This window comes from Siphateles boraxobius, unplaced genomic scaffold, assembly GCF_051911475.1.
Source record: "Siphateles boraxobius isolate OS27281-9 unplaced genomic scaffold, OSU_SipBor_1 130, whole genome shotgun sequence".
Classification (NCBI taxonomy): domain Eukaryota; kingdom Metazoa; phylum Chordata; class Actinopteri; order Cypriniformes; family Leuciscidae; genus Siphateles; species Siphateles boraxobius.
In genome coordinates this window covers 18,029,480-18,049,701 of record NW_027508734.1, presented here as the reverse complement: position 1 = coordinate 18,049,701, position 20,222 = coordinate 18,029,480, and the positions used below count along the sequence as shown (strand labels likewise).

General features: G+C 39.0%; 1 protein-coding gene across 1 annotated transcript in view; it reads right to left on the bottom strand.

The window, feature by feature from the left end:
- zanl (zonadhesin, like) overlaps window positions 1–19,106 on the bottom strand; it is a 48,877-nt gene extending 29,771 nt beyond the window's left edge. Inside the window, exons 1-32 of the mRNA XM_077228315.1 lie at window positions 19,033–19,106; window positions 18,378–18,403; window positions 17,779–17,922; window positions 17,240–17,502; window positions 16,767–16,851; window positions 16,524–16,673; window positions 16,283–16,447; window positions 15,992–16,092; window positions 15,826–15,904; window positions 15,045–15,707; window positions 14,768–14,961; window positions 14,532–14,676; window positions 14,186–14,430; window positions 13,927–14,075; window positions 13,708–13,836; window positions 13,462–13,600; window positions 13,227–13,368; window positions 5,241–5,437; window positions 4,996–5,134; window positions 4,306–4,422; window positions 3,970–4,094; window positions 3,541–3,686; window positions 3,178–3,321; window positions 2,774–2,881; window positions 2,495–2,664; window positions 1,908–2,110; window positions 1,626–1,767; window positions 1,126–1,319; window positions 890–1,034; window positions 544–788; window positions 285–433; window positions 66–194 (exon numbers count right to left, since the gene is read on the bottom strand). Coding sequence (XP_077084430.1) covers window positions 66–194; window positions 285–433; window positions 544–788; window positions 890–1,034; window positions 1,126–1,319; window positions 1,626–1,767; window positions 1,908–2,110; window positions 2,495–2,664; window positions 2,774–2,881; window positions 3,178–3,321; window positions 3,541–3,686; window positions 3,970–4,094; window positions 4,306–4,422; window positions 4,996–5,134; window positions 5,241–5,437; window positions 13,227–13,368; window positions 13,462–13,600; window positions 13,708–13,836; window positions 13,927–14,075; window positions 14,186–14,430; window positions 14,532–14,676; window positions 14,768–14,961; window positions 15,045–15,707; window positions 15,826–15,904; window positions 15,992–16,092; window positions 16,283–16,447; window positions 16,524–16,673; window positions 16,767–16,851; window positions 17,240–17,502; window positions 17,779–17,922; window positions 18,378–18,403; window positions 19,033–19,106 — 5,246 coding nt within the window. The remainder of the gene's footprint in view (window positions 1–65; window positions 195–284; window positions 434–543; window positions 789–889; window positions 1,035–1,125; window positions 1,320–1,625; window positions 1,768–1,907; window positions 2,111–2,494; window positions 2,665–2,773; window positions 2,882–3,177; window positions 3,322–3,540; window positions 3,687–3,969; window positions 4,095–4,305; window positions 4,423–4,995; window positions 5,135–5,240; window positions 5,438–13,226; window positions 13,369–13,461; window positions 13,601–13,707; window positions 13,837–13,926; window positions 14,076–14,185; window positions 14,431–14,531; window positions 14,677–14,767; window positions 14,962–15,044; window positions 15,708–15,825; window positions 15,905–15,991; window positions 16,093–16,282; window positions 16,448–16,523; window positions 16,674–16,766; window positions 16,852–17,239; window positions 17,503–17,778; window positions 17,923–18,377; window positions 18,404–19,032) is intronic.
- Between the last annotated feature and the right edge of the window lie 1,116 nt (window positions 19,107–20,222).

Sequence of the window (20,222 nt, the reverse complement as noted above, 5' to 3'; positions counted from 1 at the left end):
AATAGATAACATACTGTAGATGAGTCTTTTAGAACTAAAAATATGTGCATTGCATATTAACTTACTTAGGGTCTGTGTTCCAGCTGTGGCCAAAGTCATTGGGGTTTTGGACCAGTTCACCAGTCGGGGTCTGGAAGTCATCCTTAGGGTCTCCGTTGTAGTCCCCACACAGTCCACAAAGTTTGTCCTCATAGCTGTAAAATGATCACACGCATGTAGAAACATTTAAAAGTGGATAAAGTTGTAATAGTTATTAAAAATACTTTTATAAGAACCATACTCACTCCTTGATCACTTTAATGTCCATAAAGTGGTTTCCATCATAACGTACAGTAACTCCAAAGTTCAAGACCACTGTGTAGTGCTTGCCAGACATAAAAATGTCAACACCACTGACAGGACTCAGAGGAATGTTCACTTTGGTACCATTGACCTGAGATAAGTCAGAAAACGTAACTGTCCATTTTAATGTGCCTCTACATAAGATGTCTACAGTATATGTACATTAGCAGTAATTTTGAAATTAATATTCTTTTCTCTGACCTGCACAGTTCCTCCTTTCAGAATGGACACTGTCACACCTAGTGCATCGACATGAACTGCTTTTACATAGCTGATATAAGGATTGTTGTAGCGATTCTCATTGTCTGTGTATACAGCAAAGTAAGGCACATCTGTGCTGTTACAAGGTTCAGACATCAGGTAAGAACAGTTTCCCATGAAGTCGTAGCGCCGCTTATCAAAGGTGGTGTAATGGGGGTCACCAGAAGCAATACAGGTGGAAGATCCTGGGAGTGAAAAATATGTTGATGTCAAAGATATAAATTCAAAAATAAAAAAAATATTTAAATATAGTTCAAGGGAATACTGTTGTTGTTTTGTACATTACCTTTAGGATAGCAGCCATGCACTCCACCAACCTCCCGACATTCTTCTGTCACAGAGTCACAGGTGTTGTCCACACAGTCGAAAGTGTAGTTGCCAGCACAGCGACACAACTTTGAACAGCCATTTCCAAAAATGATCTCACCAGGCTGAGTGTAAATACAGAACAAGTTTAGAGCAAAGGCTTAGGTCCCAGAAATGGATAAAAATGCAGCTTCACATCAACGACAACTCTTTTACCTCAAAGTAATTGTTTTCTTCATCTAGGCACCCACACTGCTCAATAGGAACACAGCGCCGGCCACGGAAAACAAATCCTGGTTTACAGAAGCAGCCGCTGATGCAAGAACCAGAGCAGTTGGTGGAGGGTTCTGCACAGGTAGGAATACAGGCTGGGCCGCAATCAATGTATTCAGAGTCTGGAGGGCAGTTCACTGTTTGAACACATGGAGAGTTGCTTAGCTATATAAATGTTGTAATTTCTTGATAGAGCAGGAGCAGTTACTCATGGAGTGATCTACTTTATTATCAGAGGAGGCAATGAGGGTCAATAGAGACAAAACAAATTCTTATATCTAAAGAGAAATAAATAAAATAAATCTGTGATCTGTCAGGAGTCTCAATTGGTTTGTGTATAACTGCATGTGTGTATATTTGTGATGTTTTAATATGTGTAAATAAATGTATCCATACATGTGCTCAAAACTTTATTATGTATAAACAAGTACTATAATTGCTACCGTTTGGTCTGCAGACATAGTCTCCATCTTCAAGTTGGCAACTCTCAGAAGGAAGACAGCTGGTGTCGTAACAGTGAATATTTCCTCCACTCTCACATGTACACTTCTGCGTACAGCTCTCCAGATACCAGCTCTCATTCACCTAAACATGGCCACATTGAGAGGAATGTCTGTCATGTTTGCAGTGGATTAATGAATGTTGAAATCAAAGTTTGGGTCTTATTTTCATAATCACGTCTATTGCCCCAGAAGCCCACGGGTCGGCCCTGGTTTTAAACTCACTGGGTGGTAGGAGCCTGAGGGGTCCACACAGCCACAGTCTTTAACAGGAACACATTTGTTGTCACTGAGGATGAAGCCAGGATCGCACTCACAGCCCTCTACACACTTCTCACTGCAGCCCGGTGGTCCATTGATACCCAGACATGTCTCCGGACAGGAGCTCACACATATGGAGTAATGGCTGTTTGGAGGACATACCAGAGCTGTAGAAAAAAGGGATAAAGCATCAGTAAATGACTGTGAAATTAAGGCAGAAGAGAGGATGCAATGTGGAGTATGTCGTTTCCCAGTCTCATGTCCTCTTCTCTCAGTGACGGCATTCCTGTCATAGAAGTCGAATAAATGATAAAAACAAAAAAACTAAAGCAAACATAAGTAATTGACTCTAGCTGTCTTTTTCAATCTCCTGAACTCCATTTCAATAATTAATATTGTGCATTAGAGAAAGTTTAAAGCAAGTTTTATACTGGGAATGTGAAATGTTATCCTTGCATGGATGTAACTCGCCAAATTGTGCAACTTTAGTACATGTTCAAAACGTTATACACTTTGCGATACGTTACAACCTATAAGTGAGTATGACTCACGGCAGAAGTCTGGCTCCCTCCACTGATGGACAGTTGCACCTGCACTCAGGCAAGCATCAGTGTAAGCTTGAAGCTGGTCACAAAGGACCTGCTGCAGCCCTTGATAACGGCACATATCAAACACACAGCTCTGGAAGAAAGGCAACGGGTCCACCACACTTATACAGTCCCTGTGAGGAGAAAATGTAAGAGAAAGTGTACATTTGATAAGCACTAAAAATTATTTTAACATTGTTTATTTGCAGTATTTGGAAATTTCATGGTTTGGTAAGTCCTAACCTAAAAGGTCCATTTGTGTCATTTATTCTCCCACAGTTCTCTGGGTTTGACACCACACCCTCCAGCACAGGATCACAGGGTGGTTGAGGTCCAGGGTCAGGCTTGCACCTGAAAACACAACATCACCGAACATATAAAATAAACCTTATCCTCAAAACATTGTGCTGCCTTTGTGAACAGGTCCTATTCAACCCGCTTCGAGCTAGATTTGAATCGGGGTCTCTGGTGTGAGAGGCGGGCACTCTAATAAGGACGCTAACAGCAGCAACCTCTAGCGACAGTCGCTAACATGCCTCTTGAGGCTAGGGGAGTGAGATTTAAATGCATAGCTCTTACCGGCCTAAGTCCATTACACCTGTATTTGCAGTTGATAAAATGCAGAAAAGAAAGAGGTAGGTACTGACGTTGCATCCTCGTCCTCATCAGTTTTCCAGCTGTCGCCAAACTGATGTGAGCTGTCAGATTGGGAGCCATCTGGCTTAGTGAAGTCATTATTAGGGTTTCCATCGTAGTTCCCACACAGGCCACACATCTGGTCATAGTAGGAACTGATAAAATGAGAGAGAGAGGAAAAGAGAGAGAGAGAGATTAATATAAAGACGTTTGTTTCCCTAGAGACACTTTTTGTTTTTTTCTTTTGCAGGATTTACACAAGCCCTCTAACCCTTTACAATCATGGTGGATCTTAGTGTTTCCTGACAAATCCATCAGGTCGGAGTTTTGCACTGTGTATATATTTCAATGAGGCTGTTTCAGAGTTTTAGTACCTGGGAACAGACATCTTAGCGTAATGGTTGCCGTCCCACTTCACCTCCAGGCCGAACGAAGTTGTGAGGATTACATATTGGCCAGCAAGAGACAGAGAAATGAGCGGAGATGGCGAGTGGGGGAGGGACACCCTGAGTCCATTTACCTGGATGTGTGAAAAAGAGATAAACAATAGAGATGGATTGAAGACTAATGTTATCTTTGACTAGAAGAAATGTGATTATGAACAGATTAGGAACAACTGAAAGAAAATATTTTGGATAAGAGGAGTGTCTTAAGAGGACTGTCTTAAAACTATTGTCTTTTTTTACTTAATGCCATCATCTAAGAGAGACTAAATCATATTTTAGCTGTCTTAGTTCTTCATCTCAAGATTACAGAATGACTTCAGTGATGGTTTAATGATGGCCGCTGCTGTGGATACTGACCAGAGTTCTCCTGTTTTTCATCATTGTCACTGTGACACCATCAACAGTCACATACAGTTTCCTCAGGTAAGAAACACCAGAAATTCCTCTCTCTTCATTTTTACCCTCTATGGAGAACCAGGGGCCTGCAGACACAGGAGAGAGGGAAGTAAAGTTATTTTAAAATCTTATTTAAACTTCATTTTTAAGTTAATTTTGGGAACATTTAATATACATTGAATCAATATTAAGAATGTCAGGATTTTTTGTTACTCCATAACACCTACTGATGACCAAAGCATTCTAATGTCACTGCTGATTGTGGATGGTTTTAACATGGTTTTGGCCATTGCTTACCAGTGTTGTTTTTACAGGTGCGGGCCAGAGTGTAGGTGCAAGTGCCCATGAAGCTGTAGTATTTGCCATCAAAGGTGTTATAATGAGGGTCACCAGAGATAATACAGTCTTGAGATCCTGGGGGATTGTGAAAAGATTAAGTATTTTTAAATACATCAACCATGTTTTAAGTGCTAAAGTTTGTGCAAAGTGCAATAGTATATACATTTGGCGGATATACTTTTCGTATATGTAATGAAAAGTTTGTGATGATGTTATAATCTCTTTGCATGTAATACAACATCCTTCTACCATGGTAAGTTATTATATAAAGTAAGTTCACACGTATAGTCAAGCTACAGTCTCCATTTCTCTAGCCAAATATACACAATACAATGTGTAATCAAATATTAAGAAGGATTAATTACAAAAAGCATCTGTCTTTCAGAGTTAATGCAAGCCAAGACCAGTTGTTGTCTTATTAATGCATATACATGCTGGAAAAAGCCGAGCTAGTATCTAAATATGTTAGCTCAACATTGCAAAACTGGACTAGTATTATTTTAAGGCAGACATAAAAAAATACAATTATTGCTTTAGCCTGACTGAAATTGGATAGATGGATGGATGGATGGATGGATGTGTGGATGGATGGATGAAAAAAAGTTAATGGAAATGCACTTACTGAGTTTACTTAACTATGGTACTCACCTTCTGGGTAACACCCAATTACACCATCCTGTACTCCACATTGTTCCATTGGTGGACAGTCAGCAGCACTACAGGAAACGAACGGGGGGTCACACTTACACAGTAGCTCACAGTCCTTGGTGTAGAACTCTTCACCTGGCTAAATCCATTCAGAGAAGAAATATGTTAGTTTGATGAAAAATACTACTTGATTGACTATAACAGACCATCGCTGTCCTAAATGATACCACAAACAGTTTCCTCACCTGATAATAATGTCCATTATGCCTGCAGCCACATGTGTCTTCTTTCACGCACTGGCCAGCACTGAGGATGTATCCAGGGTCACAAACACATCCTTCAGAACAAGGCCCAGTGCACTGATTTGGTGGAATTGGGTTACAGGAAGGCTGGCAAATTGGGGCGCAAGACTCAAAATGACTGTTGGGTGGGCATTTCAGAGCTGGAGAGGAAGAATGTGTATTAGTGCTAGTCATAAACTTCACTCTATCTGACAGTATGAGAAATAGTACAAGCCATTGATGTCAGCAGTTTTTGTTAGACTTTATGGTTGAGGAATATGTATTTTTCAGACATACGACAGAAGGTGCTGTTTCTCCAGGGTCCAATTGTGACGCCACGGTCCTGACATTCGTTGACGTACGACTCTATTGCTTCACACAATGCAGAATGAGCTCCATCCAGCTCACACACATCAAACAAACAGTCTTGGAAGAAACCCTATACACACAGGGTTAAGATCTGTAAGTATCTTTTATATGGTTGAAAATTACACACTAAAGCATTTCAAATATTCTGACTTGACTTCACTCACATTTGGGTTGACTCTTGGATGGCAAGCAGCAAATGGGCCATTGGTGTCCAATATGAGACCACAGTAAGCTGGCCCTTCATACAACTCCTGCTCAGCATCTGTACATCCTGGGGTTGGGTCGACCTCTGGCTTGTTACACCTGAAAGGCAGAATCAAAGCTAAGTCATCTATGATATAAATTAATAGATAACATACTGTAGATGAGTCTTTTAGAACTAAAAATATGTGCATTGCATATTAACTTACTTAGGGTCTGTGTTCCAGCTGTGGCCAAAGTCATTGGGGTTTTGGACCAGTTCACCAGTCGGGGTCTGGAAGTCATCCTTAGGGTCTCCGTTGTAGTCCCCACACAGTCCACAAAGTTTGTCCTCATAGCTGTAAAATGATCACAAGCATGTAGAAACATTTAAAAGTGGATAAAGTTGTAATAGTTATTAAAAAGACTTTTATAAGAACCATACTCACTCCTTGATAACTTTAATGTCTATAAAGTGGTTTCCATCGTAACGTACAGTAACTCCAAAGTTCAAGACCACTGTGTAGTGCTTGCCAGACATAAAAATGTCAACACCACTGACAGGACTCAGAGGAATGTTCACTTTGGTACCATTGACCTGAGAAAAGTCAGAAAACATAACTGTCCATTCGAATGTGCCTCTACTCGAATGTCTACAGTATATGTACATTAGCAGTAATATTGAAATTAATGTTCTTTTCTCTGACCTGCACAGTTCCTCCTTTCAGAATGGACACTGTCACACCTAGTGCATCGACATGAACTGCTTTTACATAGCTGATATAAGGATTGTTGTAGCGATTCTCATTGTCTGTGTATACAGCAAAGTAAGGCACATCTGTGCTGTTACAAGGTTCAGACATCAGGTAAGAACAGTTTCCCATGAAGCCGTAGCGCCTCTTATCAAAGGTGGTGTAATGGGGGTCACTAGAAGCAATACAGGTGGAAGATCCTGGGAGTGAAAAATATGTTGATGTCAAAGATACAAATTCAAAAATAAAAAAAATATTTAAATATAGTTCAAGGGAATACTGTTGTTGTTTTGTACATTACCTTTAGGATAGCAGCCATGCACTCCACCAACCTCCCGACATTCTTCTGTCACAGAGTCACAGGTGTTGTCCACACAGTCGAAAGTGTAGTTGCCAGCACAGCGACACAACTTTGAACAGCCATTTCCAAAAATGATCTCACCAGGCTGAGTGTAAATACAGAACAAGTTTAGAGCAAAGGCTTAGGTCCCAGAAATGGATAAAAATGCAGCTTCACATCAACGACAACTCTTTTACCTCAAAGTAATTGTTTTCTTCATCTAGGCACCCACACTGCTCAATAGGAACACAGCGCCGGCCACGGAAAACAAATCCTGGTTTACAGAAGCAGCCGCTGATGCAAGAACCAGAGCAGTTGGTGGAGGGTTCTGCGCAGGTAGGAATACAGGCTGGGCCGCAATCAATGTATTCAGAGTCTGGAGGGCAGTTCACTGTTGGAACACATGAAGAGTTGTTTAGCTATATAAATGTTGTAATTTCTTGATAGAGCAGGAGCAGTTACTCATGAAGTGATCTACTTTATTATCAGAGGAGGCAATGAGGGTCAATAGAGACAAAACAAATTCTTATATCTAAAGAGAAAGATATAAAATAAATCTGTGATCTGTCAGGAGTCTCAATTGGTTTGTGTATAACTGCATGTGTGTATATTTGTGATGTGTTAATATGTGTAAGTAAATGTATCCATACATGTGCTCAAAACTTTATTATGTATAAACCAGTACTATAATTGTTACCGTTTGGTTTGCAGACATAGTCTCCATCTTCAAGTTGGCAACTCTCAGAAGGAAGACAGCTGGTGTCATAACAGTGAATAGTTCCTCCACCCTCACATGTACACTTCTGCGTACAGCTCTCCAGATACCAGCTCTCATTCACCTAAACATGGTCACATTGAGAGGAATGTCTGCCATTTTTGCAGTGGATTTATGAATGTTGAAATCAAAGTTTGGGTCTTATTTTCATAATCACGTCTATGGCCCCAGAAGCCCACGGGTCGGCCCTGGTTTTAAACTCACTGGGTGGTAGGAGCCTGAGGGGTCCACACAGCCGCAGTCTTTAACAGGAACACATTTGTTGTCACTGAGGATGAAGCCAGGATCGCACTCACAGCCCTCTACACACTTCTCACTGCAGCCCGGTGGTCCATTGATACCCAGACATGTCTCCGGACAGGAGCTCACACATATGGAGTAATGGCTGTTTGGAGGACATACCAGAGCTGTATAAAAAAGGGATAAAGCATCAGTAAATGACTGTGAAATTAAGGCAGAAGAGAGGATGCAATGTGGAGAATGTAGTTTCCCAGTCTCATGTCCTGTTCTCTCAGTGACGGCCTTCCTGTCATAGAAGTCTAATAAATGATAAAAGCAAAAAGACTAAAGCAAACATAAGTAATCGACTCTAGCTGTCTTTTTCAATCTCCTGAACTCCATTTCAATAATTAATATTGTGCATTAGAGAAAGTTTAAAGCAAGTTTTATACTGGGAATGTGAAATGTTATCCTTGCATGGATGTAAGTCGCCAAATTGTGCGTCTTTAGTACATTTTCAAAACGTTATACACTTTGCGATACGTTACAACCTATAAGTGAGTATGACTCACGGCAGAAGTCTGGCTCCCTCCACTGATGGACAGTTGCACCTGCACTCAGGCAAGCATCAGTGTAAGCTTGAAGCTGGTCACAAAGGACCTGCTGCAGCCCTTGATAACGGCACATATCAAACACACAGCTCTGGAAGAAAGGCAACGGGTCCACCACACTTATACAGTCCCTGTGAGGAGAAAATGTAAGAGAAAGTGTACATTTGTTAAGCACTAAAAATTATTTTAACATTGTTTATGTGCAGTATTTGGAAATTTCATGGTTTGGTAAGTCCTAACCTAAAAGGTCCATTTGTGTCATTTATTCTCCCACAGTTCTCTGGGTTTGACACCACATCCTCCAGCACAGGATCACAGGGTGGTTGAGGTCCAGGGTCAGACTTGCACCTGAAAACACAACATCACCGAACATATAAAATCAACCTTATCCTCAAAACATTGTGCTGCCAGTGTGAACAGGTCCTATTCAACCCGCTTCGAGCTAGATTTGAATCGGGGTCTCTGGTGTGAGAGGCGGGCAATCTAATAAGGACGCTAACAGCAGCAACCTCTAGCGACAGTCGCTAACATGCCTCTTGAGGCTAGGGGAGTGTAATTTACATGCATAGCTCTTACTGGCCTAAGTCCATTACACCTGCATTTGCAGTTGATAAAATGCAGAAAAGAAAGAGGTACTGACGTTGCATCCTCATCCTCATCAGTTTTCCAGCTGTCGCCAAACTGATGTGAGCTGTCAGATTGGGAGCCATCTGGCTTAGTGAAGTCATTATTAGGGTTTCCATCGTAGTCCCCACACAGGCCACACATCTGGTCAAAGTAGGAACTGATAAAATGAGAGAGAGAGGAAAAGAGAGAGAGAGATTAATATAAAGACATTTGTTTCCCTAGAGACACTTTTTGTTTTTTTCTTTTGCAGGATTTACTCAAGCCCTCTAACCCTTTACAATCATGGTGGATCTTAGTGTTTCCTGACAAATCCATCAGGTCAGAGTTATGCACTGTGTATATATTTCAATGAGGCTGTTTCAGAGTTTTAGTACCTGGGAACAGAGATCTTAGCGTAATGGTTGCCGTCCCACTTCACCTCCAGGCCGAACGAAGTTGTGAGGATTACATATTGGCCAGCAAGAGACAGAGAAATGAGCGGAGATGGCGAGTGGGGGAGGGACACCCTGAGTCCATTTACCTGGATGTGTGAAAAAGAGATAAACAATAGAGATGGATTGAAGACTAATGTTATCTTTGACAAGAAGAAATGTGATTCTGAACAAATTAGGAACAACTGAAAGAAAATATTTTGGATAAGAGGAGTGTCTTAAGAGGACTGTCTTAAAACTATTGTCTTTTTTTACTTAATGCCATCATCTAAGAGAGACTAAATCATATTTTAGCTGTCTTAGTTCTTCATCTCAAGATTACAGAATGACTTCAGTGGTGGTTTAATGATGGCCGCTGCTGTGGATACTGACCAGAGTTCTCCTGTTTTTCATCATTGTCACTGTGACACCATCAACAGTCACATACAGTTTCCTCAGGTAAGAAACACCAGAAATTCCTCTCTCTTCATTTTTACCCTCTATGGAGAACCAGGGGCCTGCAGACCCATGAGAGAGGGAAGTAAAGTTATTTTAAAATCTTATTTAAATTTCATTTTTAAGTTAATTTTGGGAACATTTAATGTACATTGAATCAATATTAAGAATTTTAGGATTTTTTGTTACTCCATAACACCTACTGATGACCAAAGCATTCTAATGTCACTGCTGATTGTGGATGGTTTTAACATGGTTTTGGCCATTGCTTACCAGTGTTGTTTTTACAGGTGCGGGCCAGAGTGTAGGTGCAAGTGCCCATGAAGCTGTAGTATTTGCCATCAAAGGTGTTGTAATGAGGGTCACCAGAGATAAAACAGTCTTGAGATCCTGGGGGATTGTGAAAAGATTAAGTATTTTTAAATACATCAACCATGTTTTAAGTGCTAAAGTTTGTGTAAAGTGCAATAATATATTTGGCGGATATACTTTTCGTATATGTAATGAAAAGTTTGTGATGTTATAATCTGTTTGCATGTAATACAACATCCGGTAACACTTTAGAATACGGTTCCTTCGTTGATGAATAACTACACAAGAACCAATGAGTAACACAATATTAACAATCTAGTAACTATTATTAACTAACAAGAAACTTTGATTAACGAACTGGTAAGTAATAGCGCACAGATGAAAGTGTTAGTTCACTATTAACTAATCAATAACTACTATTTTTGTAATGCTTCCCAGAGAACTACTGAAAAGTTTATTAACAATCTAGTAACTACTATTAACTAAAAATAAACACTCCTTAACGAATTAGTAAGTAATAGTGCACAGATGAAAGTGGTACTTCACTATTAACTAATCAATAACTACTATATTTTTTTATGCTTCCCAGAGAACTACTGAAATTTTCATAATTCATACAAAACTAATCAATAACCAATGCAGGATAAATGACTAGCACTACATTAACATTTGAACTACTACTGTAAAGGAATACACAAGGTTGTTTACATTATCAATATGTAATAGCACAGCAGACTTATGATTTGGGAAAGCTGTTAATAATTGGCCTATGCTGTCTATTTATCAACTGAATAATTTTAAAGAAATGGATTTTTTAATGCAGTTATCGGGACCTTACTTGTCCTGTGGCCAATTTTCCGGCATTCCTCTGGACTGGCATTGAATCACTAGAGTCATGGTGACGACTGGAACATATTGAGTTATCAGCCATCCAAATACCATATACAGTGATTTTACTATTTAACCTAACTCCCAAAAAAATATGTTTTTATGTATGTCTCCTAGCTCATATATATATATATATATATATATATATATATATATATATATATATATATATATATATATATATATATGTATGTATATATGTGTGTGTGTGTGTGTGTGTGTGTGTGTGTGTGTGTGTGTGTGTGTGTGTGTGTGTGTGTGTGTGTGTGTGTGTGTGTGTGTATGTGCGTGCATGTGTGCGTGCGTGCGTGCGTGCGTGTGTGTGTGTGTGTGTGTGTGTGTGTGTGTGTGTGTGTGTGCATATCTTGTGAGTGAGAAGGTTCTACACTTTATTGGCTTTTCATTAGTAACTACTGTAAGAATCATGGGAGCAAGCTAGTAATGACTCAAGTGTTACTACATACTTCTATGGGAATTACTAATTATTTGGATCCGTATTCTAAAGTGAAGATCATGGGAACTAACTAGTAATGACTCAAGTGTTACTACATACTTCTAAAGAAATTTTCTGAAAGTATACTAAAGTTGACCAAAAATCTCAAACGCTTGAAATGGCTTTTGTGTTTGGTTGCACAAATCATGACTAGATCATGTAGTAACACTTGAGTCATTACTAGTTAGTTCCCATGATCTTCACTTTAGAATACGGATCCAAATAATTAGTAATTCCCATAGAAGTATGAAGTACCACTTTCATCTGTGCACTATTACTTCCTAATTTGTTAATCAGAGTTTCTTTTTAGTTAATACTAGTTACTAGATTGTTAATAAACTTTTTCAGTAGTTCTCTGGGAAGCATTAAAAAAATAGTAGTTATTGATTAGTTAATAGTGAACTAACACTTTCATCTGTGCGCTATTACTTACTAGTTCGTTAATCAGAGTTTCTTGTAAGTTAATAATAGTTACTAGATTGTTAATATTGTGTTACTCATTGGTTCTTGTGTAGTTATTCATTAACGAAGGAACCGTATTCTAAAGTGTTACGCAACGTCCTTCTACCATGGTAAGTTATTATATAAAGTAAGTTCACACATATAGTCAAGCTACAGTCTCCATTTCTCTAGCCAAATATACACAATACAATGTGTAATCAAATATTAAGAAGGATTAATTACAAAAAGCATCTGTCTTTCAGAGTTAATGCAAGCCAAGACCAGTTGTTGTCTTATTAATGCATATACATGCTGGAAAAAGCCGAGCTAGTATCTAAATATGTTAGCTCAACATTACAAAACTGGACTAGTATGATATTAAGACAGACATAAAAAAAGACAATTATTACTTTAGCCTGACTGAAATTGGATAGATGGATGGATGGATGAAAAGTGAATGGAAATGCACTTACTGAGTTTACTTAATTATGGTACTCACCTTCTGCGTAACACCCAATTACACCATCCTGTACTCCACATTGTTCCATTGGTGGACAGTCAGCAGCACTACAGGAAACGAACGGGGGGTCACACTTACACAGTAGCTCACAGTCCTTGGTGTAGAACTCTTCACCTGGCTAAATCCATGCAGAGAAGAAATATGTTAGTTTGATGAAAAATTCTACTTGATTGACTATAACAGACCATCGCTGTCCTAAATGATACCACATACAGTTTCCTCACCTGATAATAATGTCCATTATGCCTGCAGCCACATGTGTCTTCTTTCACGCACTGGCCAGCACTGAGGATGTATCCAGGGTCACAAACACATCCTTCAGAACAAGGCCCAGTGCACTGATTTGGTGGAATTGAGTTACAGGAAGGCTGGCAAATTGGGGCGCATGACTCAAAATGACTGTTGGGTGGGCATTTCAGAGCTGGAGAGGAAGAATGTGTATTAGTGCTAGTCATAAACTTCACTCTATCTGACAGTATGAGAAATAGTACAAGCCATTGATGTCAGCAGTTTTTGTTAGACTTTATGGTTGAGGAATATGTATTTTTCAGACATACGACAGAAGGTGCTGTTTCTCCAGGGTCCAATTGTGACGCCACGGTCCTGACATTCGTTGACGTACGACTCTATTGCTTCACACAATGCAGAATGAGCTCCATCCAGCTCACACACATCAAACAAACAGTCTTGGAAGAAACCCTATACACACAGGGTTAAGATCTGTAAGTATTTTTTATATGGTTGAAATTACACACTAAAGCATTTCAAATAATCTGACATGACTTCACTCACATTTGGGTTGACTCTTGGATGGCAAGCAGCAAATGGGCCATTGGTGTCCAATATGAGACCACAGTAAGCTGGCCCTTCATACAACTCCTGCTCAGCATCTGTACATCCTGGGGTTGGGTCGACCTCTGGCTTGTTACACCTGAAAGGCAGAATCAAAGTTAAGTCATCTATGATATGAATTAATAGATAACATACTGTAGATGAGTCTTTTAGAACTAAAAATATGTGCATTGCATATTAAATTACTTAGGGTCTGTGTTCCAGCTGTGGCCAAAGTCATTGGGGTTTTGGACCAGTTCACCAGTCGGGGTCTGGAAGTCATCCTTAGGGTCTCCGTTGTAGTCCCCACACAGTCCACAAAGTTTGTCCTCATAACTGTAAAATGATCACAAGCATGTAGAAACATTTAAAAGTGGATAAAGTTGTAATAGTTATTAAAAAGACCTTTATAAGAACCATACTCACTCCTTGATAACTTTAATGTCCATAAAATGGTTTCCATCGTAACGTACAGTAACTCCAAAGTTCAAGACCACTGTGTAGTGCTTGCCAGACATAAAAATGTCAACACCACTGACAGGACTCAGAGGAATGTTCACTTTGGTACCATTGACCTGAGAAAAGTCAGAAAACATAACTGTCCATTTGAATGTGCCTCTACATAAGATGTCTACAGTATATGTACATTAGCAGTAATATTGAAATTAATGTTCTTTTCTCTGACCTGCACAGTTCCTCCTTTCAGAATGGACACTATCACACCTAGTGCATGGACATGAACTGCTTTTACATAGCTGATATAAGGATTGTTGTAGCGATTCTCATTGTCTGTGTATACAGCAAAGTAAGGCACATCTGTGCTGTTACAAGGTTCAGACATCAGGTAAGAACAGTTTCCCATGAAGTCGTAGCGCCGCTTATCAAAGGTGGTGTAATGGGGGTCACCAGAAGCAATACAGGTGGAAGTTCCTGGGAGTGAAAAATATGTTGATGTCAAAGATATAAATTCAAAAATAAGAAAAATTAATTAAAATAATTCAAGGGAATATTGTTGTTGTTTTGTACATTACCTTTAGGATAGCAGCCATGCACTCCACCAACCTCCCGACATTCTTCTGTCAAAGAGTCACAGGTGTTGTCCACACAGTCGAAAGTGTAGTTGCCAGCACAGCGACACAACTTTGAACAGCCATTTCCAAAAATGATCTCACCAGGCTGAGTGTAAATACGAAACAAGTTTAGAGCAAAAGCTTAGGTCCCAGAAATGGATAAAAATGCAGCCTCACATCAACGACAAGTCTTTTACCTCAAAGTAATTGTTTTGTTCATCTAGGCACCCACACTGCTCAATAGGAACACAGCGCCGGCCACGGAAAACAAATCCTGGTTTACAGAAGCAGCCGCTGATGCAAGAACCAGAGCAGTTGGTGGAGGGTTCTGCACAGGTAGGAATACAGGCTGGGCCGCAATCAATGTATTCAGAGTCTGGAGGGCAGTTCACTGTTGGAACACATGAAGAGTTGTTTAGCTATACAAATATTGTAATTTCTTGATAGAAGGAAAATAGAACAAGTTTAACTTACCTGGTGGTGTTGGTTTTGGAGTAGTTGGCTTAGGTGTAGTTGGTTTTGGAGTAGACGGACCCTGTGTTGTTGGTTTAGGTGTAGTGGGTCGGGCTGTAGATGGTTTAGGAGTAGATGGACCATGTGTTGTTGGTTTAGGTGTAGTGTGTTGGGGTGTAGATGGTTTAGGAGTTGATGGACCCTGTGTTGTTGGTTTAGGTGTAGTGTGTTGGGGTGTAGATGGTTTAGGAGTTGATGGACCCTGTGTTGTTGGTTTAGGTGTAGTGGGTCGGGCTGTAGATGGTTTAGGAGTTGATGGACCCTGTGTTGTTGGTTTAGGTGTAGTGGGTCGGGCTGTAGATGGTTTAGGAGTAGATGGACCCTGTGTTGTTGGTTTAGGTGTAGTGGGTTGGGGTGTAGATGGTTTAGGAGTTGATGGACCCTGTGTTGTTGGTTTAGGTGTAGTGTGTTGTGGTGTAGATGGTTTAGGAGTTGATGGACCTGGTGTTGTTGGTTTAGGTGTAGTGTGTTGGGGTGTAGATGGTTTAGGAGTTGATGGACCTGGTGTTGTTGGTTTAGGTGTAGTGGGTTGGGGTGTAGATGGTTTAGGAGTTGATGGACCTAGTGTTGTTGGTTTAGGTGTAGTGGGTTGCGGTGGGGATGGTTTAGGTGTTGTTGGAGTTGCTAAAATCAAGCAAGAAAACAATCAATAGATTGGTACTTTCTCCATAATTTTGGACATTTTTGGACAATCACTACATATAGCCTTAAAATTACATTAATGACACAGTCTGCCACCTACCTGTGCAACTGGTAATGCAGACACTATCAATAGCAATATCTGTCTCGTCTGTTTCACCATAAACACCAACAATTACAAACTGAAATAAAAAAATTAATTACAATGTAAACACAAAAAATAGAAAGAAGCTCTGTCACAAATTCCTAACTGAGAGTATAAAACTGACCTGCACTGTACCAGCTGTACCATTGTAGCGAACACTTGCAGGCTTCCAGTCTTGACCTTGATTCCCTGTGAGGCTGAAAATAGGGGCTCCAAGTGCCCCACCTAAAACAAAATAGTAATAAATAAATCTGAGCTAAATTCTCAGTAATTAATCTGTATTGTAAAATTTTTAGAAACCATTGATCATTCAGTTTTTAAAAGTTGATTCATTGCTTTAATATGTGCATATGAACTTTGAACTTAAAGATGTTTAAATTAACCCTTAATCTTCACTCTATAGAATGACTCTTACCAGTGGTGACTGCATGGACATTAAGTTTCATGTTGGCAGCACTGCCATACATGTAGTAATGAAAGTCCAGCTGCAGGCAACCAGAGGCTGAGGTAGAGGGGCTCCAGAGCTGAGCGGATTCTCCTTCAATGATAAAGCTGGAGTCCAATAACAAGTATAACCCCACTGCATTGGAAAGAAACAGTTTGAGAAAAATAATTGTTGTCTTGATCAAAGTCACAGGGTGGAATGTTGGACTCACGTCCTGGTTTGGAGAAATCATCATTAGGGCCAGTGCCTGGTGTCTCTGTCTGTCCACTCCAAAAATCCCAACCATCGATATCGTCATTTGATACCTCATTCATCCAGCCACAATATTCTCTATCATCAAAATCACACCCAGCTATACAGCCTGTATAAAACAAATTAATTATTATTATTATTATTATTATAGTAATATGAAATGTGTATCTATGTAACCTGCAATAAGGGTAGAATAGAGTACCAGCACATGCTCCCTCGTTGATGACAATGTTATCCAGGGCAGTGTCACATGATGAAGAGAGTCCACGCATTGCTTGAAAAACAATCTAGAAGGGGACAATTACATTAAAGCAGGCTTAAAGAGAATTTTCTGTCATGCTATGGGAGTCATTCTGTCAGTAAAAGCTTTAGCAGTGTCTTACTTTTTTTTATACCTGATGATAAAGATAAAGACCATATAGATTAGACAATCTGTAATGCATACGCCTTGTAGCCACAAGCAGAGTGACCACACTGAAATTTAACTGCTAAAATCTTCTACAAAGGTCACAATCCTTCTGGCAGTTTGGTCAGGTATGGGAGGACGGCACGGCACCCATGTCTATTTCATTTAAAAATGCATGTTAATGCCTTTGAATAATTCTAGAGCCTTACATGAACAGTTGAATTAGCACTAAAAGCAATCTTTTGCTGTTTTTCAGCAGAACAATGTACCTGAGTCTCCCCGGCTGGTATGGGAACTGTGACAGAAGCTCCAAGCCATGACTGGCTCTGAATCCCAGTTTTTTGCCACAGTTGTTCCTCAGAGCCGGAACGTTTGGCCAGCACAGTCAGAGTGTTACTGCCATCCCTGCCATACATGTAGTAGTAGAACTGTACACAGATCTCAGCAGGTCCATTACTAATAACTGGGCTGAGGAATCGTACTTTCTGTCCATTTATGCTGTTGTCAGCCTCATGATATATGTAATAGCCAGCTATGGGGGAAAAGGGATCCATTTAACAATGAATGACAGCAAGGAACAGTAACAAAAAAGTTCTTTACCATTTCATAGGTTAGTAGGTTACCTGACAAAACATATTTAATGAATTAGTGTAACATAATTTAGTGCACTGTAATTTTGTAAACATTTGTGGTTGCTCTAATTTTAGTATTTTTCAAAAAGTCCTGCTGAAAAACAGTCGGCAATGAATGTGTATCTTTAGTGACTGATCATTGGATTATTGTTTGTTGGTTTGGCACTCATACTCACAGCCATCCGGATAGTCTCCATCAGGTCCTGTTCCTGGAGTTGGGGAGGGTCCACTATGGCGTGTCCAATCACCCTCATCTGTGATGTCTTGTTGGAAGTTGCAGAAAGGTTCTTCATTTTTGTTGAAGTCACAGGAGGCCAACACTACTTAAAAGATGGAAAAACATGACATTTGAGTTTTCAGTGGTAGAAATTGTCAAAAGTTGACTTCACGGGGAATTCTAGTTACTTTAAAATTATCTAAGGATATGGTGTTAAGTCACAAACAGTCCTAAAATTAGGAATGAGTCATGCTTATCTTTTTTGTATTGTTTTCCAGTTGTACAATGCCATAAATGTTATTATGTTGTTCATAATGTGTTGGTAATGGACATGGACCTTAGATATGCTTTATGGAAACCTACCGTACTCCACCCATTTACAACCAGTTCTCAAGTCATTTTGTAATCATATGTGTCCTTGCTTGATTGCAAGCGTGAACATTATGTGGGTTTTTATTTTATTTATGTGAGCAAATTAAAGTCAGGAAAGTTTGCAATAGCGCTAATTCTCTGGTTAATCATTGTCCTTTTTAACATTTTATATGATGATTTACTTACCAGCATCTCCTTCTGTCATGTCATATCTAGAAAAAAAGGAAATAATTGAGTCTGAGGTAACTAATACCAGGAAAAGACAAAAGAGCTGGCTATATTTTAATATTCATGATAAATATTAGATTAACTGGATAATCATTTAAGAATTTCTAATACACAGGCAGAAAAGTAGTGTAATTCAGTTACATAATAGTAGTCATCACCTTAACATTTCTCATCTGTTCCCATCATTAGTTGGTTTTTAAATTTGATAGTACATGCTTAATTACATTTAAACAAAGATTGTAAGAAAGTGACAATAAATGCCTTGGCAATGCATTAATGTTGTGAACAAAATTACGAAATATCAAAACTCTGATATGTTATCGAGCATTTCCCCGTACAATTTTGGGGGTCTTTGCCTGTTTTCCTAATTTAATTGTTAGAAACGTGTTGCTCTACTTAAATGCATACTGCAAATGATTAACACGTATTGGATAAATCATGTTCATTGTATAGACATTAATATTTAGAATATGCATGTATTTGTATACTATTTCCACCAGTACATACAATAATCATCTTTTACTTAATCTATACTTAAAATCAAAATTAAGTTTAAATTCACATTACTGCTGAAACATTATACCAAATTACTGAATAATTATGAGAATCTCACCTATTCTCGTTGTTGTCTATGGTAAAGCAACCTGTTATCCATATTACTACTAGTATTAACTCCAGATGTCCCATGTCTGGATTAATGGATGCTGTTAGGTTCACAAAGACAGAAGCGAGAAAGATCTGTGAGTTTATAAACAGTCGGTTTATGTAGGGTCGGTGGGGCAGGGCATGAGAAGGTATGAATCTTTTTTTATCACTTTCATGAATATTATTTTACATAGCTCATTGCAAAACCAGTTTAGTGAATCAGTAACTGTTTGTGATAGGACCAGGGTGTGTTCCCCCTTGTTTTCTTAGGTTTTATGGGTGGAAACGTTTATCAGAAGATGCAGTGAATTTCAGCTCATACAGTACATAGACCTTTGAAATGAACACTCAAAGCAGGAATCCCCCATGTGGTTTATCACCATTTTTTTACAATGTTTTTTTGACTAGTCTGACTGTGAATAGCACCGCACTCTTAGGTTCAATGGGATTGTATATAGAGCCCAAGGGTTCTTGACTCAATTTTAAAGAATGCTTTATGCCAAAAAGGATATATAAGGAGAAATGTATTAAATTATTTTATAATGCTTTCATGTTTAAGGGGTAATTTCAACTTTTCAACAAGCAGTTTAATTCATAAAAAATGTATTAAAATTCAAAATTAATCAAATCTTTTAATTAAAACCAAATTCATAAATTGCTGGAATAAACCTTACCCCTAAAAGGTTATATACATGAAGTGCCTGGCAGAACCCTTTAAGGTTCTACAATACATTGAACATTTTCTTCAGAGAGTGCAGAGGTTCATTACTGACGCCTATAAGCTCGGATATATGAATTAAACATTTGGATTTTCCAAATCCAAGGTATTAAAAAAATAGGATAAAAAAAGTTTAAATTTTATTTTTATAGAATTAGCATGTATGTGTAGAAACTTAATTATTGTCACGGTCGGTTGTATCTATGAAGGTTGTGAAGCTGGATCTATTCGCAGCAGTCACATTATTTAACACAAACAAAATAACAAACATGCAGGAGTAACACAACCAACTTAACATTGGTGCGAATGGAAAAAGAAACAACAAAAAATGAAGGCTATAAATAATAGACTCAGTGAAGGGAGAAAACAAGGAACGGGTATGATTAATAAATTAACAAATGAGTAACCATGGAAACAAATGGGAACATACCTAGAAACCA